Source organism: Gymnogyps californianus, chromosome 2, assembly GCF_018139145.2.
Source record: "Gymnogyps californianus isolate 813 chromosome 2, ASM1813914v2, whole genome shotgun sequence".
Classification (NCBI taxonomy): domain Eukaryota; kingdom Metazoa; phylum Chordata; class Aves; order Accipitriformes; family Cathartidae; genus Gymnogyps; species Gymnogyps californianus.
In genome coordinates this window covers 29,248,631-29,275,378 of record NC_059472.1, presented here as the reverse complement: position 1 = coordinate 29,275,378, position 26,748 = coordinate 29,248,631, and the positions used below count along the sequence as shown (strand labels likewise).

The 26,748-nt window shown below is 36.6% G+C and overlaps 1 protein-coding gene across 1 annotated transcript in view; it reads left to right on the top strand.

The window, feature by feature from the left end:
• Positions 1-26,390, top strand: part of CPNE3 (copine 3) — a 31,321-nt gene extending 4,931 nt beyond the window's left edge. Inside the window, exons 3-17 of the mRNA XM_050915770.1 lie at positions 4,173-4,312; positions 5,488-5,667; positions 6,845-6,919; positions 7,381-7,452; positions 8,260-8,343; positions 9,981-10,070; positions 13,550-13,648; positions 16,232-16,318; positions 16,915-16,974; positions 17,888-18,021; positions 18,474-18,528; positions 18,630-18,681; positions 19,343-19,476; positions 21,618-21,854; positions 23,319-26,390. Of these exons, the coding sequence (XP_050771727.1) occupies positions 4,181-4,312; positions 5,488-5,667; positions 6,845-6,919; positions 7,381-7,452; positions 8,260-8,343; positions 9,981-10,070; positions 13,550-13,648; positions 16,232-16,318; positions 16,915-16,974; positions 17,888-18,021; positions 18,474-18,528; positions 18,630-18,681; positions 19,343-19,476; positions 21,618-21,854; positions 23,319-23,429 (1,602 nt within the window). The 5' untranslated portion in view covers positions 4,173-4,180 and the 3' untranslated portion in view covers positions 23,430-26,390. The remainder of the gene's footprint in view (positions 1-4,172; positions 4,313-5,487; positions 5,668-6,844; positions 6,920-7,380; positions 7,453-8,259; positions 8,344-9,980; positions 10,071-13,549; positions 13,649-16,231; positions 16,319-16,914; positions 16,975-17,887; positions 18,022-18,473; positions 18,529-18,629; positions 18,682-19,342; positions 19,477-21,617; positions 21,855-23,318) is intronic.
• The last annotated feature ends 358 nt before the right edge of the window (positions 26,391-26,748 follow it).

Genomic DNA, 26,748 nt, shown 5'->3' with positions numbered 1-26,748 from the left:
TACATCAGAACAGGTTTAAGACTTGTGACTAAAGGCGGTGATGCCAAACCCAGTTAGAGTAGTGCTCACTTCATTAGTCTTTTTGTCTTCTTGTAGTTATGTATTTCTGCTTGTCAAATTGGGAAGCACCTATAGTTATGAACATATCATTATACTACTCTGGAAGGTTATCTGGGCAAGCCTGTACTCTCCTCTGGTATTGCAGCATTGACAGGATTCCTGCAGTCTGACAGTTCCCGAGTGCTCTGTTAGAAGATTATTCTGATACTAGATCTGTTCCTTTCCAGGTAGAATGCCATGTTTACAGTTTCTGTTGAAAAGCAGATATTGGCTGGGTTATTTGTGGATGCCAGTTATCTTCAATAGAATCATTAGTGGAATTCAAAGAACATTATGATCAGTGGAACTGCAAGACAAGACTAGTCCTTGACTTACAGTTTTGCTTTGATAATGACAACTCAAGCAGAAGGACTTGTGATATACTTAGTTGAGCTAATCATGCTCTTGAGTGGCCTAGACATGGCATAGGATCAGGAACAAGTATCTCCCTTGTGACCATACATTGCTGCAATTTCTGCCGTACAGTTTATATAGTAATTTTCAGTCTTCTCCTGTCGAGAATTATCTGTGTTTTTTTAAAAGCCTGATACGCTTCTGTGCCCATAAAAGCTATTCCAATAAAAAGGACTATTGAGCTGTCATCTGGCCCAATTCTGGTGTGCTTTACCTCACTTTATGGTGTACCCTACATGGAGGACAAACAGTTGATAGCTTGAGAAAAGCAGAGGTTTTAATTATATTTGGCCAATGGGGAGCATAGTTACTTTCCTAACAATAACTAATTGAATGAATAAGCCTCTTGTTATGTGGTGTAATTTACTGGCAGTCAAGGCTCATCCTACCAGAGCCCAAACAATATCATCTGTCTATGTAAAGTTATTCCAGTATCCCAAATGTGCAAGTAATCCAGTCATGTATCTAGAATATTTTGCATCTGATTTGCTTGCTAGATCTGGTAGTGTGTTGTAAAATGGTATTTCAAGAGGTGATGCACTAGTGGAGCCGTGATTTCTTATTTCCCCCATCCTGAAGAGACTGCATTTTGCCAGACTCTCTACTCCAGCAAGTCTTCAAAAAAAGCATGCTTACTTACCTGACAGTGACTCTGATCCTTGAGGATGTTTATCATCTTTAGGAATCCTACCATCCACCTCCCAAAGCTGTTTTGGAAGTTTTCACCTAACACAGGCTTTCAAACTTGAGAATTGGGTGGAGCTAGAGTCGCTCTTCCTTTTATGCAGTATGGGATTACTAGGATTCGTGCAGCATAGGCAGAGCTCCAACAGCTACTGCTGTTTAACACACTTCTGAGTTCACGCATGTGAAGCATCTGTGTGCCCTGTGCAAGTTCTGTAATGACCGGAATGTTGTAAGAGAAGTATCTGTTGTTTACGTACTGAGTTTTACTACTGTAAATACTGTTTTGGGTTAATGAGATACGACTTTTTCTCACTAGTAAGTATTTTACGTACTTTTAATGTTTATAATGTTATTGAAAATCAGGTTTTATACAACTATTTACTGTAAAATGTATCAGTCTTATGGTATTATGGATAATCATGTTGTCTTTTCTTCAAGTAAAATAGCAAAATTATTTCTTGAAATGCATTAGTATTACAGACCTCTTCAACCCATTAGACAAATATTCATTCCTAATGTTCTCAAAACCTCTGAGGAAAATGCCTTGCATTATTTTTCATCTTGGATTTTGCAAAACTGGAAATGGAAGAGATTAAAGGACCATCTCAGGATTTGGGAAGTTTTGCTTTTGTATCTGGGTTTCAAGTTGAGTATCCTCCACTTGGATCAATGCATGTTCTTGTTATAAGTTGTCTTTTCTCTAATATGGGTGCAAATATTACGTCTCAAACAAGAGCATTTGCATTTCAGGGAAGGGAAGCAGCTTTTTTTGTTCTTCCTTTCTCTGTGTGCTAAAGGATGCTTTTTGCACAGCACCTCTTTTGCTAAATCTGCTGTTTTCCCACATTAGATGCATAGTGGGAGAGTCAGTGACATGTGGAGGAGGAGAGGAAGTAACAGAATTGACATATTCATGTGAGAAAGTACTTGTGATGTAAGAGAAGTGGGACATGCACACACACACACACAGGCTAAGTAGAAAAAGCTGACCAGATTTTTAGGTTGACTGGATGCTATCCATTTACTAGTGATTTTGGAAATGTTACTTTAACAAAAGACATGTGGCTACAAGTCCCTTCGGGAGGGAGGAAATAAGGAGTTTCAGTAAAGTTAGAGCAAGAAAATTTTGACTGTTTTGAGAAATATGTCTCAATTGAAGTTTGAATTCTGTTGAATTTCATGAAAACCCTTTCTACTTGCTGTTGCAGCATCAGTGGCTATTAGAGCATCATTTTGTCAGCAGAAAGTTGTTTTTCTGGGAACAGCCATTAAGGAGTCATGCACTGGTTTGCACTGGATTCTATGGGCAAAACCACTGACTGTTAACGAGCTCTGTCTGGCAGCCAGGAAAGCAATAGGGAATGGAAAATACCAGTATAAAAAGAGAACCAGGAAAAAAAGGGGTAGACTGCTTTTTAGAGGTATGCTTTCTAAACTTAAAAAAACATTGGTTTAAAAACAATTTAAATACTTGGAACTTAGAGCTTCACTTTTTTCCCCTCAAGGACAATGACTGAAACTTTGTAGAGTCATGGGAGCAAAAGATACTCAAAGGTGGAATCACGTTTAGGTATTTGGGAGGTGCAGGAGGATTTCCATGAATCTGACATGCTTCTTAAAAATAATGTATGTGCATGGATATTTGAGTGGTTCCTTTACATATAATTTATATTTACTTCAGTCTCCAAAAGGTCCATCTCTAAGATAGCAAAACAGAGGTGGAGAGGCAACGTGTGAAGTGTCCCCTAGTGGAACACAGGAAGCCTCAGAAAAATTCCCTCAGACCACCAAGACCTGTTTTCAGTTCATTGTTCCTCTTTTCCATGTTCCTTTCCCTTTTTGCCTCTAAAAAAAGTTCATTTTCACTGAAAGTCATATGAATGCAGTGAAAGCAAGAGAGATGGATTGGGTTAAGCATAGTTTCATGTTCAAGTGCACTGTATGTGTATGATGCAAGTGAGCTGGCTAGATAGATACCTTTCCTTCCTTACTCTGTTTAGTGTCTCATGCACTTTCAAGATAAGTTAATCCAGAGGGATGCTGTGTCTAGACCACGGACTTACTGTAGAGAAGGAGAACCTGAAACTAAAGAGGCTTGGGAACTTCCAAGATAGGCTGGTTGTGGAAAGATTTGGAAGTTTTAGTCTCTGAGTCAAGGGCAGTTGTACTGTAGAGGCTCACCTCCCAAAGAGGTGTTGGAAATGATCAACTGTTTTCCTGAAGAGTATAATTATAGGGTTGGTTTTTTTTAATAGAGAAAATATCTGCTGCTCAGACCTCATTAGGCTTGCAAATGCACGTTATCCCAGCATGGGATTCATAACTGATAATGAAGCTGTTTCTGTAGGTTTGTAATATCTGCTGGTCTTCTCACTTCCAGTGGAGAATGACTGAGATACTTAAGAAGAAATGTGAGAAAGCTTTCCGTTGTTCTTTTTTTAAATGAACCTCCAGAAAGAACACTTCCTCCTAATTCTCAATTGTTACTTGACTTCAAAGTTGTTTATCCCTATTATTAAACATTGTAGTTGTTTTTGAAGATTTACTAAGGCAAAATCACCTATTCCTGTTACCCACTTAAACTCCTTTTCCAATTCTGCCATGCTCATGGCTTCAGGATGTAATTTAAAGTTTTGTAATGCAAAGTTTTATTGTCAGCAGTTCAAACCACTGTGCTTTCTTCATGGTGTTTTCCATTTGGTTCCTCAAGCATTCTAAGAAACCTAATCTTGCTTCTTATGTGCAGATTTTGAAATGAAGTTTTATTCCTATGTGGCAAAGCCGAGAGTATGACAGTAATACTGTAATGTTGATACATCATAAATCTTAAAACTTGCATTTGGAGCCTCAAATCTCACTCCTGACAAGCTAACAATTCTAATGATCAGTCAGAGAATTAATGCATTGTGACAATCCCACTGTTTGCTTTTTAGTCCGTTTTTAAAATAACGATTTCTGTTGCTGTTTTCTAGCTTAACAAATGGCGGCACAGTGTGTGACAAAGGTGGAGCTGACTATTGCCTGCACCAATCTCTTGGACAAAGATGTTGGTTCCAAGTCAGACCCGCTGTGTGTGCTTCTCCAGAACACGAGTGGTCAGCAGTGGTATGAGGTACAGTGTGATGCTTCTCATGAATCTGCTAAAAACACAGTCTAACTTGTTGGACCTTCTAAAACACTGGAGCATATGATTTCATTAAAATATTTTAATTACATACCAGCACCTCTGAATACTTTTCATTAGATTATGTCTATAATAGTTATAGAGGCAGCACACTAATAATCGTTTTCTAATAAATACTTGCACCTGTCTGATTTTTAGCACTGTTCCCCCAGCCATGTGTGGACCAACAGAAGAAGCCTTCTAAGTGCTTAAATGTGCTTTTATAAATACAGTACTCCAAAGCTAGGGTCTCATCCTGGATTTGACAATATACCATTTTTATGTTGGTCTTCCCTACACGGTAATAGATACTCCTTACAGGGAGCAAAGAAAAACAGGTCCTCAAATATCTCTGACTTATAGCAGTGGGTTTTGTAATATAATGCGGTTATTTATATTTGATGAAAGGTTTGTAGGAAGATAAGGCTTTATACTTTTCGGTTTAACCCCAGCCAGCAACTAAGCACCACGCAGCCGCTCCCTCACTCCTTGAGGAGAATTGGAAAAAAAAAGTGAAACTTGTGGGTTGAGATAAGAACAGTTTAATAACTAAAGTAAAATAAAATATAATACTAACTAATAATAATAACAAAATAATTGTAATGAAAAGGAATATAACAAAAAAAAAGGGGGAAAAAAAAAACCTAAAACCCAAGAAAAAAACAGTGATGCACAATGCAGTTGCTCACCACCTGTTGACCGATGCCCAAGCAGCGATCCACCCCTCCTGGCCAGCTCCCCCCTGTTTATATACTGGGCATGACATTCCATGGTATGGAATATCCCTTTGGCTAGTTTGGGTCAGCTGCCCCGGCTCTGCTCCCTCCCAGCTTCTTGCACACCTGCTTGCTGGCAGAGCATGGGAAACTGAAAAATCCTTAGCTTAGGATAAGCGCTACTTAGCAACAGCTAAAACATCAGCATGTTATCAACATTATTCTCACACTAAATCCAAAACACACTGTACCAGCTACTAAGAAGAAAATTAACACTATCCTAGCCAAAACCAGGACAATACTTTATAATAAGAAGAACTTTTGAAAGTCTTTAATAATATCTTACTTGATTTGAGTGCTTCTTTCGTTGGTGAAATACTGGATAAAGTGATATCTTTCTAACTGCAGGTTGATCGCACAGAAAGAGTTAAGAATTCCTTGAACCCAAAGTTTGCCAAGAAATTCCTAATTGATTACTATTTTGAGCTTGTTCAGAAACTTAAATTTGGAATATATGACATCGATAACAAAACCTTTGATCTGAATGATGATGACTTCTTAGGAGAATTTGAATGTACACTGGGACAAGTAAGTATGCAGATGATTTCCCTTAGAATTTAGAAAATGTAAGTTACTGCAAATCATTAACCACTTTTACCTTAAATTTATCACTATGTTCTTGTGTAGTTGAGGTACTCTTAAGTTGAATAGGATTCCCTTCATTTGTTTTTTCAAGCCTCAGTTCAGTGTATATACATGTTATGTGCAAAAGGTCTTGGGATGATGCCCTGAAATGTACTCTAGGATGGTGACTGTCCAGATTGCTGTCTGAAAGTAAGTGGACTGTCAATGAGCACAAAGTAGTAATTGCTATTTATTTACTCTAATACTCAAATCCTTATTTTTATGCTCCTTAAAAAGAGAATTGGTGTATAGCAACATAAGAGTGTTCACAAGGGCCATGTTAACCTTGTAATTTTCTTTCCGCTCAAGGCAAGCAGTGATTCTGGTTCTGCCTACTGTTGATTTCACTCCCATTTCCTTGTCAAATTCTGCTATTGGTGCTGTCACAATCAAGCAGCTTCTTTTTAACTTGTTCTTTCTAATAGATCCTTTGAAGGCACTTCTCAGGAGAGTCGTCTTGGGACTTTTCCTCCCCTGTGGCTAAAGTATTTTTATTTTAAGCGCATTGTGAAGACAGAAGCATTGTGAAATGAAATTCAGTAACAATTTAAAATTAATCATTCATTCTTAAAGTAAAGAAGGACTTGTAGAATGAGTAGACACACTTCTGAGAAAGCATTGCCTGACGAGGATAAAATAAAGTCATCTAGAAGCACTGCAAGGGGAGGCTGATGTTTGTTGGTGTGACAAACATTGTGTTTATAAATATGTTTGCTGAAGCTGTTTATGAAATGTGGCTTGCATGTGTTTGAATGGTATGTATGAAAAACCAAGAACAATTTGAGATTGGAACTAAAGGTATTATCTTTGTCCATGTATGTGTATCATGTTACTAGAAGACGTTTTATTTCATACTGTCCTGAAACTCCGCATGTGTTCATCTGCATATGTATTTTAAAATTTTGAAGTGTGTCAAGTATTACCTATTTATAGGAGATCATGGGAAGTAAATGTAATGCTGTCATCTTCATGATAAAGGAAAAATTCCTAAAATGAAAATACCTCACTATCTCATTTCATTTCTTTGAAAATCTATTAAATTGTGCTAATAATGCTTGATACTCAAATTTTGTCTTGGCAGATAGTTTCTAGCAGGACTGTAACAAAACCATTAGTACTTAAAAATGGCAGACCTGCTGGAAGAGGAAGTATTACGGTAAGACAATTAAGACAATAAATCTTTTCAGCATTTATCCTTAAATGTTTTTGTGGGTTTTTTTTTTTTAGTTAGTGGCTTGAACACAGTGTGTCTAATCTACAGTGCTGTAAAAAGTATCTTAAAGCATTTTTTTTTAACTTCTACTAATATTTCTTTGTCATCCAAAAGGAGAGCAGCCCACCTTCTGCATCTATAAGTCTCAATGCATCCATCAAAATAGTTAGGGCATCCGATGTGCTACTGTTTGGGCAGTATCTTTAATTGTCAGTGTCATCATCTAGTGAATCCCAATGTCAAATTAAATTGTTCCTCCCTCCCCCCACCCAATTTTTTTAATGCTTCATTTGTGAGCAAACATGATTTTTTTTAATGGACCTGTCATAGGATTGTTGTGGATATGAGAAAACTATGTAGTTCCTGAATACAAAATAAGTCTTTTATTTTGTTTGCCTAACTAGATTACAGCAGAAGAAGTGAAGGATAACAGGGTGGTTGTATTGGAAGTAGAAGCAAGGAAACTGGACAATAAGGTATTGAAGTGGTTGCTGTTTCAGAATCAGAATCTTGTCAAAACAGGAAACACAAAATGTTCTTTTTTTTTTTCTGAAATAATTAAATCCATTAAGATTTTTCTTACACTAAAAAAGAAATTGAAGAAAGATTGCTTCAGAGTAATTTCATTGACTGTTTTGAAATTAATTATAACGTATTTCTAAATAAGACAAGTGCATTGGAGGGATAGTCCATGAACAGCATGCTTCCATTTAAATCTTTACATTTAATCATAAAGATAAGGGAGTTTTGGTATATCCATTGGTTTGAATAGCTGTATAAATGATTTCCTGTTAGCTGTCTGAAATAAATGGTGAAGAGTGTACTTGGAGTGTATAAATCTGTTACGTTAAATATTTTGGGGCTGCCTAAAATGACTGTATTTAGAAAGACTCTTAAAAACAAAATTTAAAAAAAATTAATAATGGAAAAAATGTTATTATTTTTCCCAGTCGATTTAATGATACTTTTTTGAACTGGATGAAATCCTTAGTTTCCTAACTGCCCGTCATAGTACTTACTAGTGTAAGTATTCTTTTGCTTGAACTGTTAGATATTTAGTATGTGGACACTACAGAACTTTTATCCTAAATTGATGAACATGCCCCATTTTCTTTCCCTCTTTCACAGGTGGTAATACAATCAGATTTGCATTTCTTCATCTAAAGCTTTTGTTCCCTGAATATTTAGTTTACTTTTTGTTAATCTGAGTGTGTTTTAACTAGCATTTAATGGCATTCATGCCACAGGCTGTTCTGGGATAATTACATGTTCTTTAAATACAGGATTTTTTTGGAAAGTCAGATCCTTATCTGGAATTCCACAAGCAGACTGGAGATGGAAACTGGGTGATGGTTCACAGAACAGAGGTAGGATATTTTCAGTCAACAACCTAGAGATTAAGGTTATTTGATTTCCAGTGTGTCACAGCACTAGAGGTACAGTGCCTTATAAAAAGAAGAGAGTGGTCTGGTAGTTGACATGGAGCCAGACCAGTTAGAAATCACCTCAGCTCTTCCACTGATTTTCTGATAGAACAGGAAGCCTGCCTTCCTCTGGTTCTGATTTATGCCATCCTATTTTAAAGGAAAATACTCTTTTTAAAATTATTATTTATTTATTTATTTATTTAAACTTTCTGCAATCTAGAAGAAAATAAATGTTTTGAAAAGGTACTGCATACTCACACGGGGACATTTGTCTCAGTGCTACTCTGACGGTAGAACTTGGGCATTCCTGTGACTGTGCTGTTCTTGTGTCAGTGTCACCTAGCTGTACCATTTACTAATGAAAGTAATTATACCGAATGCTTGCATAGCAAGGGCAAGCCAAGGATAATGCTGAGTGAGGGAAAATGTGCTTGAGCAGCAGCAGCCTTCCACCCAGGAGGAGGTGCAGAGGTCCCGTGGCAGCAACTGACAGGGTAGGAGTAGGTTCAAAATGTCTCACTCCAGTGGAAGCTCAGGCCCTAGTCACAACTGAGGTACTGTGAGCATTTGAAGTGGTGACCGTATTAATTTTGAAGCACGGATGTTGAAGAAGTATCAATCCTTTTTGTGTCAGATTTATAAAAATAGTTTCTCTCATGAGGTGGTTCTTCCACATAAAATGTATCTTTTCCATGAGGATTTCAGTCATCTTCAATTTCAGTAATGAATCCAGAATTTGCTGTTCCAGCCTAGAACTGGCTGGAGGATTAGTTCTTTATGTTACTATTATTTACTGTGTTCATTTTCAAAAGAGAGATTTCTTTCTCTGCACTCCTATAGTGCTGGAAATACAAGTATTACTATTGTTAGGTATTATTAATTAAGTATTGCTTGTTGTTTGTAGTTTCTTGTGCTTTATAAGATCATTATTTGATGTGTTGAGTATATTACAGATACTTTCCAGTCGACAAATTCTGAAGATCCTTCAGTATTATTCTTAAATATCACTTATTTAGCGTTCAGCTTGAGAGACCTTTTACCCTCATGCACTGTTTCTGCTGAACTATACCATGAATTTCTTGAGGGAGTATTTCCATAAGTGGCATTTCAGAATAAATATAAGCTGGAGTGAATTGTAATCTCCAGAGCATTGATGTATTCAGAAATTCCAATGTAATCTTTTTCCACGTTTTTTTGGTAAGTCACACTTTTATATATGTTTGTGTGTATGTATATATGTGTGTGCTTATTAAAAAAACAACAATGTCAATATTTATGTAAAGATAAATTTATTTTTTTTGCAGTGTAGTAGCTGAATGATGTAGTAGATCACAGTGCAGTCTTGAAAAATATGGAGTTGAAAGATACCACCTCTTTTGGACAATGGTATTGCATGTTAAGAATGTTTAGTTTGTTTATATCCTATATGTTAGGATTTGGATTGCAGGAAGTGATTGACAGCAGCATTAGTCAGCTGTTTTTGCTTGCAAAAATCATGGCATGAAGGTATGACCCGTTGCGATGACTACTTTCCACTCCTGTGAACATACTATTGTGGCTTTTTTTTTTTTTAACAGGTTATTAAAAACAATCTGAATCCTGTTTGGAGGCCCTTTAAAATCTCTCTCAATTCTCTGTGTTACAGTGACATGGATAAGTCAATCAAGGTAACATATATGAAATGTGTGTATGAATTAATGCATTAAATTAGAGTATGTAATAAATGGAAGATGTGTTATTCTAGTTATTGCCTCTTTTTGTTTCAAATTGAATTCAAAGTATTAGGTTTCTTATTCTTATTTGAAAGTCACAGAGATACATGCATGTTTTAGGAAAAAAAAATCTCACGTTTGTGATGCATTGTCTGGTAAAAGTTGGTCTTTGAAAGTCTGGGAAAACAGTTGAACATAAGTAGCTTTGAAATGTCCAATTCAGTTTCTTATTTGGATCATACAGTTTTAGTGTTGCATCAGCCAATATTGGTGGTGTTAAGATATTGTATAGCGAAAGATGCGTGGTAAAGGCTAGAATATGCTTTGTTCCACGTTATGGATTTTGTAATACTTTGTTACTGGTGCAAAAGGCAACGCTAATGAAATTCTTAACATACTACCTGATACAATTAATTACACTTAATATACTAGCTGAGATACATCTGATCCACATCTGTTATCTTGTGGATACCAGATATAGCAACTTTTTTCTTCAGATAAAACTGAACTTTCTGTTAGAAAGTCAACCAGCTATCACTGTGAAGTGATAGTTCTACCAGCGTTGGTCTTTAACTCTTTGTATCTTCAAATCTTATCTTGAATAAATTATGTTTAACTTCTGAATGTTTTTCTTCAGGAATTCCCTTTGGTTGTTTAGCTTCAATTCCACCCCTAATCAAAATGCCATTTATAAGCTATTATGAACATGTTAGGAACCTGATATTTTAGCATTTGTAAAAAAAAAAAACCAACAAATGAAACAAACCGCTATACTTGCTGTTCTTCCTCTGGGAAGGAAAAATGAGAGCATGATCTGCATGTGACAGGTGTTAGTCATATGACTTGAGGCAGTCCTGGAAAATACTTAACAGCCACAGGGATCTGGGTGTGACAAGCACCTGTATAGATTTAAATACACAACTATAGAGCAGACTAATGAACAACTTTACAAGCCCAGAACCTGCTTTCCTTACTGCTTCTGTGTTTTTTCCTTCTCGTTTCCTTTCTGCTTCCCTTTTCCCCAAAATAGCTGTGACAGCTCTTACATCTCCATATACTGTAAATATATTTCTCTTTTTCAGTAAACAGCCATACTAAAACTATAGACCATTGCTAAAATATATCTATTAAGATGGAGTTATTCTCAGCTCTATCATCATTTTAATAAAGTCTGTTCTTTAGGATCTTACCTCAGAAGTGTAGGTTTATTTCCAGAGGAAATAGATTTTACTTGGAGTTGTTATGGACTTGCAGACAGACAGTAGTATTATGTCTTAACTTAGAAATCTGGGAGCTATCACTTCAAACATTAAAATGCAGACAGAAGTGTATTATAATGTTGCTGAAGGATTAAACAATACTTTTACCACTTTTATATGCGCACAGTTGCATACGTAATGAGCTATTTGTCATAGTAAGTAAAACCACCCACTTTTCCATAATGAGTGGCTTTTCACATATTTAATGGCTTAGTTTGTGTATCCCCAGCAATGCACAAACCAAGTTGATTCTTTATCTTCTGGATTTATTGCTATATTCCATGTGAGTGTGTTTGCAGTCAGCGAAGTTTTTCTGTGTTGAAAATGTGAGCCTTTCATCTGGAGCAAGCATGCCTAGTTCTGCTGGGGAAAATATATATGCAATTTTATCACATGGTTCCCTAGTGCTGTTGTGTGTCCAGGAGAGCATACATGGAAAAAAAAAAAATATTTCTGTCTTGCCTGGAGTAAGTATTGAAAATTGGCTTAGATGGGTCAAATATATCAAGCAAGACAAACTTTGATCCCTTTAAAAGGAAAAAGAAGAAACTGTGCTAACTGTGAACAGGTATCGTAACTATTGGCTCAGGAAACATCTTCAGGTTAAATTTCACGTACTGGAGCACTTGGCTGAGTATTTGATTGGCTTAATTTATGGCATTCAATAGCATCTGCCATGAACATTAGTCTGTTGGTTCTGTGGCTGCTTGTTTGAGATTTAAGTTGCTATTCAGTGCATGTGCATGCATTTTATTTATTTATTAGTGCATTCAGAATGTTGTAGGAGTAGTGCAAACCGCAACATAGAGGCATGTTCTGCACAGTGTAGAACTTGCATTCTGCACATCGTATTTTGTACTTCAGCATTACTGTTTGTTTTCGGAAAGTTAATTCCTCTCAGAAGCTCAAGTGTATGTTGAAGTTGTTTGTTTTCCTTTGTTATTCCTAAATGAAGTAGCCAAGTAATCAACTAAATTATTTCTTGAATACAATGTACAATTTTTTCAGTCTGGAAAGACAGACATGAAAATAGCTGTTCAGTTTAAGCCATATATATTCAGAAAAGTTTTTCTTGAAGTTTATGTTTTGATTCCAAATAATGGAGGATTCCTACTTTGACTCTTGATTTATTATTATTATTTATCATTATTATTATTATTATTATTATTAAATTATTTTAATTTGTTTTTCTGTGATTTGTTTAAGTTAGCTAGCATGTCTGTGTTGCTAAACTGAAAGAAAATGTCAGAAGTGGATGGAATTAACATATGCTATTATAGATACCCAGCTTTTTATCTAGAAAGGCGGTTGGGTGATATTCATAAGTTGAGCTTTTAAAAAACAAAAATTGAGAACACTGTAAGGTTAAACTAACAGTGGTAAAATTGTGCTCATTCAAACTGATAGGTTCTCAAAGAGAAAAAAAAGTCTATTTTTCACTTGTTCTGCCTTCTTTGGTGGGTTGGGGTATTAAAAGATGAGTTGATTGAATAGTAAAACTTAGCATTAAACACTAAATACAGGAAAAGAGGGATTTTTAGGTGACATTCAAATCCGTGAAGTGTGGATCATAGTGACTGTTTAAATTTGCTAATCTTAAAAAATTCAAGTCTTGTTTCTAGATTTAGGGCTGAACCTATGTATTTATAAATTCTGAGTTATCTTGAAGATTAATAAAGTAATATAAAAGTATTAATAAAACTCTCATGATTGCTGAATAACTGATTTACTAAATTCTTAGCTGGATGGTCAGAGATAGTTTTTCGGAGGTATTAAGGAAATTTAACTAAGTCTGTTAATCTATGACAGTAAAAAAACCTACATTGTTTTCCTACTCTTCCCGACACCCCCTCACTCCCAAAATGTAGTTCAATATAATTGATGTTACTCAGTCATGCAAGACCTGAGACTGCTTAGTATTCTCGTCTCTCCTTCACTTCAGTGGAAGATCTGATCTGAAACTGGGTATGTTGGCTTTTACCCAATCTTAATCCATAATTTTTAGATGCAACTCTCTGCAATTCTAAGAGTGCAATGCGAGAAAAACTCCATGTTATAAGAGATTTAGGAATGTTTTGGATGTTCAGGTTTGCCTGAACTAGAAATGCTGTTGCAGTGTTTATTGCTTTTGTAGGGCCATTTCTGTTACTAACACTGAATAATGCTTCATTCTAGGTTGAGTGCTATGACTATGATAGTGATGGGTCTCATGATCTCATAGGAAGTTTTCAAACTACAATGTCAAAACTGAAGGAAGCATCTCGGTCCTCACCTGTGAGTCTTACATAGTCTAAGCTGCCTGTGTGTTTGTGATAAGCTGTTTTTCTCATTTTGGAGCAAAACTTGTGTTACTTGACTTGTAGGTATCGAAGTTGTACTAGGCTACACCTTAACAATGCTACTGTAGTTGAGGCTGACTAAGCATTTACATTATGCATCCACTTTCCTAGGATTAATATCTTGGTTACAGTTTTTAATATTACATATCTAAATATGCAACCGTCAGCACAAATGAATTTCACTCATCATAAAAATACAGAAATCAAAAAATTTAGAGTGTCAAAAGACAGAATGCAGTACAAATTTCACAGCAGTTAAAAGGCCAAAGCTTGTAGTATTTTTTTCAGGTTTTACTGAGTCCTTTATTTCAAGTATGGCACTTACCAACTATCATGCATGCTTTAGTGGACATGAAAAAATGCAACATTTATGCTACTGCACAAAAATGCAACTGACTGTGTTACGTTAGGTGGCTCTTATTTAAAATGAAATTATCCTTCCTGTTCTTACGAACTGTAACAATTTGCAAACCTTTTAATAGACAAGGTTTACATTTAGAAGAAGAAAGGTGGCATAGCAACCTTAACATAAAAGTCTTTGTTTTATGGACACGTGTGTTATCAAAATATTTTACCATCTCTTCCTTTAATTCTGTAAAACCTGCAGAACTGCTCCTGCATTAGTAATAATGGGATATATATACAAGAGTGCCTGCTTGTACTTTTCTAACATCTTGAGTGTTGCATTTGTACTAAATTGTTCAGAGCTGTTGAATGTGAAGAGTCAACCTTGACTGTAGTGGTTTTTTGATTGCTGCTTTGTGCCCTGCCATGCTTTTCTTTTAGATACCTGTTTCTGAATTCATTTTGAATTATACGTGGTTCGGTTTAATGCCTCTTAAGGTTTTATATTGTTTGTAAGGAATTTTGGATTCATATCCTATGCATGTAATTCATATGCTGCCTAGTTGGAGCTCTTAGGTGTTTTTCTCATTTTTTCTAGATTTTCAGGGGCCAGATGGTATCGGTTTAGCTTTCAATGCTGACAGTGATCCTTATTACTATTGTAATTGAAGTGTGCAAAAAATAAATCAGGGAGCAGGAGGATTTCATAAAATCATTTTTGCTGCTTTTTTTAATGAAGATTTTATGAATCTTTTAACAAGATTTTTTTTTTTTTTAAAGTTGCACTTTTGTTATGGAGCAGTATCGTAAATTAAACAAACTTCTCTTTTGAATTTAAAGAAAAGGTATTCTAAGTTATAATCTGCCTGTGCTGGTTTTGGAAATGCTTTAAGAAAGTTATTTTCAGGAGAACTGTGGCTATATCTACCCTAAGTAACTTACTGCTGTGTTGGTAAGATGAAGTGAAGATAAGAGACAACACAAATAATGTGCTCCAGGTTTCTTCTGCTTTTAAAAGGAACTAACCTCTAATCCTGCAAGATCTGATTAATTTGATAATATCTGTAAAATATTTCCAGTGCACATTAGAATTTGACTTTATATACTCCAAGCGTGATCTTTAGTTACTCCCACAATTCTGACATCAGCTGCGCCTGTGGGAATTTGGCACAACTTCTTTCAAGTTTACTTGAGGCGAGCATGGGTGTGACTGTATCCTCAGTTGCTGAAAAAGCTGATCTTGTATGACTGAAGTGAATGGGTGGCTTTTCATTCTCTGGAGAATTGCTCATTTTTTTAAAAAATTTTTTTCCCCTTCCCTGAAGGTGTATCTTCCCCCCAAGCATTCTATTAGTGAGCTCTGGTTGGAGGATTATAAAATGTAGTTGAAAGATTGTAAATGCTGTGTATCTGGTGGCTGTTATTAGTGATTACCTCACCAATTGACGTAGTACAAAACCAAGTCCCTAAAAGACAATTTCCGTCAAATAGAATTGATGCTGGTGGTGAAATGTCCAAAAAAAGAAGGGAAACAAGAGGCGTGTAGACTTCTCAGGTGCTGACCTCGTTAGTGCATTTTTTCACTTGAGATTAATTGCAAGATCACTTTTTAAAAACTTAATTAACTTAAACCAAAGCAGCGGAACCTGTTTCTGGCACTGAGCCAGAAGGCATGTCTGGAATACCTGTGTGATGGCAGGAGCTGCTTAACCTGGCTAGCTGTTGATTGCACTTGGAGGCTAAGATATTGGTTTAGTTGATGAAGCCTCAACAACTGATTTTGGAAAGCATAAACATATACCTCTTATTTTTTACGTTACTGCCAAACCTGCTGGAAACAGTGACGCTTTGCCTGAATCACCATGTCTACCAAAAAGAAAGTTGTTAGCAGAATCTTCAGAAGGAAAATGGTACAGAATTTCTTTGTGTGGTTGAAATACAGTTGTCTAAACAAACATATTTGTAAGCTTTTGGGTAAGAGAGGATTTCTGTCTTGATAACGGGGTTTTTCTTGCTGATTTTGGGCAGGCTGGGTTTAATTTTTGCTTGATAGTGAAATAAACTGCGTTTTTAATACAAGCCCGAAGTATCAGTCCCAGAATAAAGAATTTTAAAATTTGTTGCATAAATGATATTTATAGTGCTTTTGTTGGATTTGTTTGCATTCATGCAGGTTGAATTCGAGTGCATCAATGAAAAGAAAAGACAGAAGAAAAAAAGCTATAAAAACTCTGGCATTGTGAGCGTTAAGCGCTGTGAGGTCAGTAATATATTCTGGTTATGACTCTTTGTTTTTAAGTGTTCAGGCATAACAATTCTCATCTAGTATGCCTTCACCCTCTAACTGTAAGAAACTTGTCTGAAAGTTCCAGACACAGTAAATATTTAAGGGCTCTGATTCATATAAGGAGACAGATTGACAGCTGAATCACATGTCTGTCCTCCTCTGTCTCCTCACTTTCTCTTGAAGATGCCATCTATATGGCAAAGGTCGCTTACCAATTTGTAAGGCCATTCCTGAACCACTGCATTTCCCAACTCACTGTTTTATGGTGAATTAAAATCTGGTAAGTCTGTCATAATATGTTGTTTTATAAATGATAGTGCTTTTGGAGCTGCTTTGTTGTCTGCCTGTAATTTTGTAAAAGGCCTGATTCTGATGCCCTGATTGTGTGATGGTGCACGCTGTAAATATCCTCACTGCAGTGGGTGGGTGGGATATCTATAGAGTAAAAGTAGTGCTTTGCATGGGTAAAGATAACCGATCTGGAACCTCAAAAGTTGCTGCAATACTACTTACTGGTTTTCTCCCATTAAAAAAAAAAATTAATTTCTATCTTTAACTTCTATTTTTAGATCATAGTAGAATGTACATTCCTTGATTACATCATGGGTGGGTGTCAGCTGAATTTCACAGTAAGTTAAATCATTTATGTAAAGTAACTTTTGAGTTTTGGAACAAACTGAAGTATATAATTGATTGCCTGTGCTCTTCATTTGATTATTGTATTTTTTTGTTGTTGTTGTTCTGTAGCATGGAGGGGGGAAGCCATTTTTCCAGAGTCCATCTAGTCTGTTTAGAAAAAATTACTTTCTTTACTCATGGCACAAAGTTCTGAACCTGTAGTTATGTTCGTTAGGAACTAGCTGAGCTGTGTGGATGGAGACCAAGAAGTTTACACTTCTCTGATTTACTTCAAGTTTCCTTTCCATAAGGGCTCTTCCCCCCGCCCCGACCAAAGATTTCACTTTTGCCCTTGATGGTGGTTTTCAAGGCCCTTTGCTTAATGAACACAACATACAGAAGCCATCATATGGGTTAGGACTCTTAAGTTACGTAGTTTGCAAACCAAATGCAGCACAAATAACAGTAAGATGTCTTCACCCTGGTAGTATGCCTCATCACCAAAGCAGAGAAGACCCATTGAGGTCAGAGAAGGAACTATCTCTGGGCTTCTGTGGTGTCTGGCTAGTCGTACTTCTGAGAGGAAAGGTATGTATGGCAAGATACAGGATGAAGTTAATTTAACAGCTATTGAAGAGCTGCTGTGAATGGTAACTGAAAGTAAACACAGTGAAAACCTGACAGATAAAAGTAATTTCAGCCCTTCTGAGAGATGCAGAGCTTCTGCTGGTTTTGTAGTGGCATTGTTTTAAGAGTGTTAATATTCCAAGAAACCTGCATCTAAGTATTGTGCCTGTTAGATTTGTAGATGTCCTGGTAACTACTGTTTACAGCTCTTTCATGACTTTCACTTTGGCTTTGCCAGAGTTAAGAAACATAATTTTACCTCTAACAGCAATTTGATATAAATATTACATTTGACAGGTGGGCATAGATTTTACAGGCTCCAATGGGGACCCTCGCTCTCCAGACTCTCTGCATTACCTCAGCCCTAATGGAGTTAATGAATACCTAACAGCCATTTGGTCTGTAGGAATGGTCATTCAGGATTATGATACGTAAGTTTTAGATTTTTATTTAAATCATTTTTTAGATATGTATAGATTTTTGTGGTAGTTTCTTAAACCAGTGTTGAAGATGCCAGCAGATATATCGGAATGAAACTTCTGAGCTGAAATGTAGAGCTAAAAAAGACTTCATAATCACTGCACAATCACATAATCACAAGCAGAAGCTTGTGTTTACAGCAGACAAGCAAGGCTTTTCATCTGTGATGTAAAGAGCAGCATTAATTTAAATAAATGCTTGCATTCTTGCCAATTTGGTGTTGAAGACTGGTTTTGGTCCTAGAAACAATTACGGGGGGAACTTCCATTTAATTTTGCCTCTTGATGCTTAATAAACAGCATTTTAAATTATCAAAAGCAGCACTGATTAGCTAAACTTACTGAACTATGACAGCTTTTAAAGGAAGGCACTCACTTCATTTTCTTTAAAATTGCTTTTTTAGAGATAAGATGTTTCCAGCCTTTGGATTTGGTGCACAAATTCCTCCTTCCTTTCAGGTAATGGAATATGTAAATGCACTACGTAAGACAACTAAAAGCACTTACTTCAGGAGGAGATTGTACATACAGTCCTGACTATGTCTTTTGTGTGTTGACAGGTGTCGCATGAGTTCCCATTAAATTTTAACCCATCAAACCCATTCTGTAATGGTAAGTCTGAGAAAGTAGCATCAGACCTAGAGAATAAAATGTCTAAGGTGAAGGGATAAAAACACTTGAAAAGTGAACTGTGAATCTTGTTGCTCTAATGAAATAATGAGTTTAGTCGTGTAGCAGGAAACAATCTTATAATGTTTTCTTAGTTATTAGAAATAGCATTTGGTCTCTCTTCTGTACTGGTTTGTGAAAGAGGTGTTTTAAACAGCTAGGGCACAGTACAGGCAAGCTGGGAATGGTTCTCTCGTGTTGTCAAGCCACTTCATTCTACTTCGCTGCTGATGTGGAGTTGTCTGGCTTGAGTATGATGCTGCTAGTGCCTGTTCAACGTGGCCTCTCTTGATCACACTACTAACTACCACAGGCTGCCAGGCGAAGAGAACAGTTGTAATTCAGTTATGTGCACTTGAGTGTACAGTATTTGGCCTTGCTATTCACATAAAGCCAAGGATGTTAAGCATGTGCATTAAGCATTGGTCAAGCTGAAGGCCTCCATTGCTCATGAATCATTTATTTTTTTCATCATGGTTAGTTTTAAATCTTTGCATCATCACTTTAAATAGCTGATATATACGGTGTTTCAGGAAGATCGAGTGTTTCAAAATATCCTAATTCTAATATGAAAAAATTAGTATGATCTGTTTGTGTTCTTTAGGAATCCAAGGCATTGTCGATGCATATCGGGCTTGTCTTCCTCAAGTGAAGTTATATGGGCCAACAAATTTTTCTCCAATTATAAATCATGTGGCAAGATTTGCTGCTGCAGCTACACAACAGCAAACAGCATCTGTAAGTTCTTAATGGTAGTGTGTGTATTTTTCTTACTTTTTTCTTTCCCTTCTAGTTTATATTTTTCTCTTTAAAGCTTCTAAGTGTACTTGTTTCGACAGCTAGCCATATACCTTGTGAATTGGTGCTTGCTACCCTTAAAACGAGATAAAAGCTAACTGATTTTTGCAGATTGTACACAATTCTCTCCTAAATTAACTAAATAAACTCTTCAGAGTTGAAATATCAACTTAAAAATACATGGCACCTTTATAGTACCTTCTATTCAAAGCTCTTGCAGTGCTATACAGGTGTTAATCTAATTTAAGCCTTTGCATATAGGAGAGTGATTTAACCTCAGCTGAGAAAAATCAACTAGACTTTGTTTCACATCAGATAGCTGAGAGAGAGAATTAAGTAAGGTAACGAAGAAATGAAGGATATAGCTCCTGACATCTAGGTACCAACACAGATAATTAACTGTCTGTACTATAAAGCTTTAGGTGCTGTATGTGCTGTGCCCTCCTCCCTATTAAAATTGTATGTGTGAGTTGTTGACCATATTAAGAAATAGGAAGTCTGAAGAGCAAGTCTTGAGTATTGAATCATTTAGATAACAATCCATGCAAGTTCAGCAAGTCTGAAGCCATATATATCCTAAATCATTGATGACAGCAAATACTGGTATCTCAGATGTCATGTAAAATCAGAAAATAAAATTAGCTATTTTTGCATATAAAAGTACCTGTGGAAACCAATTTGGAAAAGAGATATGGATTGTCATATGCCAGGAGGTTTATAAGGTTTTGCCTTGGTAGTCTTTCAGTAGTAACTGTCATCTCTCTCTCTGTATTAGGAAAGTAGCAAAGCCTCTTGTACTTCTTTTTTTTTTTTTTTTTTTTTTTTTTCCCTGAGAGTGCAATATGCCTAGCAAAAGATTTATTTTGTCTGCCTGAAAGGATGTATTGAAGAAATCTTGCTGCCTTGCCATTTAATGTGTATCATAGGTATTTTGGGTTGTCTTTTGGTTTTGGTGTTGGTTTTTTTTTCTCGTATGGGGGAAGTATAAGAAGAGAGAAATAAATCCAATGTGATGTGCTGTCATGCTGCTGGTTATAGCCTTCTCTGATCATGGTTGCTTTGTAGACATTCTTGCTGGAGTGGGGGAATGGAGTGGTGGGGAGCAATGAGAAAAGGTGATACTTGAACACAGGAGATAAGGGAAAACCAATTATTTTGGAGGCAGATAAGGGAAGATGGGAAGCAAAGTGCTGAAGAGGAAGACTTCTAAGAATACTAGGAGTACCTTTGGAACTTGAATTTGTGCTGCCCAGTAGTTCTCTGAAATGAACCAAGTGAGAGAAGACCAGACGTTCAAAAAGTGTTTGATAGTTTCTGAACGTTGTATTTCTAGCTTGTTCTTGGTACTTCAATCCAGAACAGAGGCTAAGATGCCAACTTTTAGAAGCCCTGGCAGTATAGTGGAAGCAACTCAAATGATACTTGAATAAATTACCGAAGTACTGCAAGGTGGTTTCAGATGCCTTGGTGATTAACTTCATAAAGCAGCTAGAAAACATGGTTAAAGGAATTTGAAAATGGGCATGCTGTTTTTCAGCACAAAAAGATGTGTTTTAATCTATATTTAGGATTTTAGGGATACACTGAAAAAACGAAGCCTTGTTCCATTACCCTTGGAAGCACTCTTTTGTTCATCCATTGTTAACTGAATGAAGGGTAGTGTTTCATAAAGGTATTGGTGGAGCAGAAGGGAAACAAATACAACTTTCACAGGTGTTATCTCTCCAAAACCTCAATAAACTGCCTTCTGTCCCAGAACAAATACTTGGAAGATAGGTTAACTGTTGGTTTGTCTGGGGATTTTGGAGAGGAGGAGAAGGGTGATACCACTGGGTTTTTGGGAGGTGGCTGTTTAAAGATGACTTCATTTAAAAGATTGATTATGTTGTCCTTATAAATTTCTTCGAACTGTACAGGTGAAGCCAGACCACAACTTAGATGTTTCATTGTAAAATTCAGTGAGTGCATTGAACATGCTCAAAGTGACAACCGTATGTAGTCTGTATGTGCATTTTTCTAAGTGTAAATGCCTACATGTTTTCTGTTTCTTTGTCATAACACAGTGTTTGTTGATTTGACAGCAATACTTTATACTTCTGATCATAACGGATGGTGTCATAACAGACCTTGATCAAACTCGAACTGCCATAGTTAATGCTTCAAAATTGCCGATGTCCATTATCATTGTTGGTGTTGGAGGAGCAGACTTTGATGCTATGGAGTTTCTTGATGGTGACAATGGAGTTCTTAGGTCCTCGTCAGGAGAACCAGCTGTCAGAGACATTGTCCAGTTTGTGCCGTTCAGGAAGTTCCAAAATGTAAGTAATTTTAATGGTATGCTTAATAAATTTTGTAAAGGTATGCTGGGTTTGCTAGGATATCCTACGTATAGTCCTAAGCTTTTGCAGTGTCTCTAAAATGAACTCTGAGGTCTGAGATGAGTCTTTATCAAATGCTAAAAAAAAAAAAAAAAAAAGGACAGAAGCCTTCAGGATCTGTAGAATTTCCCTTAGGTGAGCTGATTCATGTTTAAAAGGACTCCATTTCTGGTTTCAGCACTGCATGTCTGACAAGTTGCTGCAGGGGAATGACCTTTGTAAATCTCCCCCAGACTTGATTAAACAGATGGATGTGTTTTTCATTTGGGAGGAAGAACTTACTGTGGTTTTGTTCATTATGGTAAAGTGTTTTTTATTGTGGATGCCCATTTGTAAATGTGGATTAGTCTTGCGTTTTAGTGCGGTGTTAAAATTCAAAGCTAAATCAGGGAGGTCATAATCAGTAGAAATTGTGTGTGGGCACAATAGTGGTGATAGTTTTCATTTTCATTAAAGCAAATATACCAAAAAAATAGGCAGTGAAAGACTGGAGTCCCGATTTTTTGCTCTAGAACCCAATAAAATATGCACAGGCTAATATAGTCCAACTTTTAAATGTCATATCACTGGAAAAAGTTGATTTAAAAAAAAAAACAAAAACAATTTCCTCAGGATGGGAAAGATAAGATGTTCTAATTTTGTTTTGTTTCTTAATATTAACCCTGTTAATACTCCTTATACCTTCTTATTTTGTCTTTGTATTTTTCTTTTTACTTTTGATACAAGTTCTTTGTTTAAACTCAGAGCAACTCAGGCAAACTGAAAGGAGAAAGAGAGCAAAATCAATATAGAATATGCTTACTGAATAATGCACTCGAATGTAGATTAACTAGGGTCAATATTCAGTATAAAATCATATATTCAAATGCTTTCAGTTTCTAGAAAAAGGGGTGCTTTTGTCCCACGGATAGTCTTACAGTAAAAACAGTATCTCTAGAAGAGCTGCTCTGTAGTTACTGTGATGAGACTTGGTGCTTGGTGCACAGTAACATACAGTTACTGTGGATGAGACTTGGTGCAAAAGGTTGCAGATGATTAGACAAGCCCCTGAAGGGTCATCTTAAGCAGATAGTGGAAGTGTGTTTACACACAGTTTGACATCTGCACTGTGTGTGTGTGCGTGTGTGTTTCGTATGACAAAAGGTATGTTCAGACATGGCAGCCCTTTGCACACCCAGCTCCTATTACTTCAGTGGAACAAGGCAGCCAGCTAGTTCCTGGTAATGGGAGCAAGAAGGTAAAGATGTCAGGGAAGCTTCCACCTGTCCCACAAGGGCACTGTGTAAAGTCCTCTGTAAAATGTCAGACTTTAGATTGGCCTAGTAGAGGAGGTGCTTATTACTCGTCTTAGGATCTCCGTTAACAGTTGGTGGAAACTGAAACTTGGTGTTCTTTTTTTATAAGTCTCCAAAAGAAGCTCTGGCGCAGTGTGTCCTGGCAGAAGTCCCTCAGCAAGTGGTGAACTACTTCAGCACCTACAAACTGCAACCTCCTAAGAATCCTGCTGCGAAGTAAATGGGCTGAGAAGGGGGGCTGAGACTGTGCTTGCTTTACTTGCTGTATCTACAGACTTTGGTTCTCGAGATACTTCTGTATACATGTATACACACACCTCTGTATGGCAATGTCTGTTAGCTTTTTCCTGCAAATCACTTTGCCAAGTGTGCCTTTTAAGGGCCAAAATTGTAATTGTGTTAATTTTTGTTGTTGATTTTAGAGATGGGGCTTACATGGGTGCATTTTATTTTGAAAAGTAAGAGTGGAACAAAAGAGGTTGAGTATGCGGAGAGAAGGAGGAGAATGGCTGGAAGTGGAACAGCTGCCTGTTTGATAAATGTGACGAGTGGGAGTGTTCAGGTACTTTTGTGGGGATCAGCACTGAGGGCTGCAGTTTCTCAGTGATCATAAAACCAGGCTGAAATGAAAAAGAGGGTATATCCCCACCAAGCAGATACAAGTTTGTATGTGCTTCAACAAATCTGGAATACTTCAGGCTTCTGTGTCTATTAAACCACCATAACAAAATTTTGTCACAGGAGTTTCATCGTTAGACAAGTGCCAGAACAGAGCATAAAGGCCCTCCTTGCATGCCTACTTCATGTTTGCCACTTCGGTGCCTTTGGCCAGTGCCTGCCATTCAGGGCTGTGTGAACATGAGCCAAACAAGTCATTAAAGTATATATTCTTTTATAGTATGCATTCTCTTAAGGTAGTACAGGAATAACTAGGGTGAATCAAGGTAAACGTCTAACATCTCAGAAGAATACTATTGGCCTTTGAGGCTACTACTGTAAAGGCTGTAGGATGTGTTTCAGTGTGTATTGCACTGGAAAACAGGAACTCCAGATTTTATTTTGGTTGGGGTTTGGTTTTGGGGTTTGTTTTTTTTTTTTTTCCATAAAACAGTCATAACTATTGATCTTTAAAGGGCTTTTTGTGAAGTGGGAATTTACTTTTTAGTTAAAAAGGGGTTTTTTTCTGATTTGTAACTGCATATTTTCAAGCAAAGGCAGTTCTTGAAAGTGCTACCTATATTGGTTTTGTCATATTTTGAATCATGCTGCTTTTTCATGAGCCCAGTAATGAAAAGTGCCTGCAAAAAACCCAGTCTTTCCTCTTCCTTCCCAGTAGGAAGACATAAGAAAATCTCTAAGTTCTAATCCTATAGTCATACTGTGTTTCTCTAGGGCAAACAATTTCTGGTTTATTTTCTTGGCTTGATTTTTTTTTTTGTCACCATTTACACCAAGTGTTTAGTGGACAGATGAAGCTTTCTTGTCTCCCAGTTGCATACTGCTTGCTGAGGATCTCTTCTGATCCTGTCAGTGTGTGTAACATAAGTGGATGTAAAGGTCTCGTTTATCACTTCCAAAATGCCCATCTTGAACATTAATTTTGCAGTTTCACATTTGAAGTGGTTTAGAGTTAGACATCTGACTGATCTGATTTTGGATGGTCTAGCTGTAACATGTAAGAACAGAATGGACTAAGACTAAATTTAGCATACTTGGGCACTCAAGATTGCACTAGGTCATAATGTATGTGACTGTGTTTGTTACTTTTTTTTAGTTGCTGGAGCTGCTCTGTGTGGTTTGTTTTTTTTCTTTCCATGCATGTATAATCCTGTCAGAAATTTGAATTCACGTTAACATTGATGGATGAAAGATATATGTATTGAGATTTTCTTACACATCCTGTAAAACATACCGAGTGTTTTGTAGACAGTTGACTAGTTATCAATCATGAATGAATATGTTATTCTCCACTCCATTTTCCTTCGTGGAAGGGGGTCCTAAATAGTTTCAGTAGTGGAATATTAAGGAAGAGATTTTATTTCATATTAAGCCAAGCTCTTTCTTTTTTTAGATCTAATTCATGTGTTTATATAAAAATCTACAGACGTCTTTTTATCAGTGTAGTGCAAATGTGTTACTACTTTATACATAAATTATAATGAAGTGTCATGCCAGATATGCAACACAAAATATGAAGATCAAGGAAGTAGTTATAATGAACCTAAATCACACTGCTGCAAATTGATTTTGTATGATTTTGGAACAGTAAACTGTTTCACAGCTACATGGTCCATGTACAGAGATGACTGGATGCAGTATTGATGCTTTGTCTAGATTCATTGAAGTGGATGAGTACTACTGATAGGAGTACAGGATACTACTGAAGTTCCTCTGAGCTGTCTGCCAAAAATGTGATGCTGCATCTGATTTCTGTTACCAATTCTGTTTTAAGTTGCTGTGGAAGTGCATTTAAATGCATTTACGTATGTTGATACGTATTATTATACTAAATATCTGCTGCATATGAAATAAAAGCTTTTGTTTTGTCTGTATTCCATACATAAATTCTGAGTTTCTGCAGTAGCGGATTCATTATCTCTTATTGGAGAAGTGCCCCCATGTTCCTCCAGCTTAGGGAATTAAATAGCATATCAACGACACCTACTTCTCAATGTGCCCCATTCTATGTAAAAGAAAAGCGTTTCAGACCTGACAGCGGCAAGAGCCGTTTTGCAGGTATAACTTCTCCTAGAGGTGTACAGCTAACGCTGGTGAAAAATCTGGAAACTTCCAAGTTAGGCTGAAGCAATATTCTGAGTCAAGGAATGGAGCAGATTGTGAGTCAAGGGGGAGGGGGGTTACTGTGGTGTTTTGCCATTTTTTGTTTGTTTATTTTTACATGTAAAAAAATGCCTTATTAGCTTGAGGGTGACAAAGCAAAATACTGTCAAAGTTTTGTAAAGTGAATGTGACTTGTAGGTCACTTGCACCACCTTGTGATAAAAATGATGTATAGCAGTCTTCATAATCGGATGCTTTTTGCCGTTTAATGGTCGTAATATATACATATGTACAGCAGAGAAATAACCTGTAACCAGAATTTTTTACTTTCTTATGTATTTCAGTTCTGATGAAGTTAACTGATTTACAATGCCTATGCATTAAAAATATAATTTCAGTATACTGTTCTTCCGTTGTGCTTTTGTATTCAGCATTTTCAATGTAGTGATAAATACTGCTTTTGCAGTTCCTATGATGAGTATTCCACAGGCTGAACAGCTCAGATTTATAACAAGTAGTATCAGATGAGAGGAAAAATGCCTTTCAGTCAGTAGTTATGCATGTGCAGTGTATATTTCATAAAGCGTCTCATACTGGCTTTTAGCAAGAAGATGCTCTGAAACTGGACAGTTTTAGCAGTGACTGTTTCATGCTCTTTGCCACATTAGTGTTCTCCCATGCATGCTATTTCATATAATTATTATCAGGTTTTCCAAAACTTTTTTTCAGAACAGCGTCTGCATTTTAAGTAGAGAGGC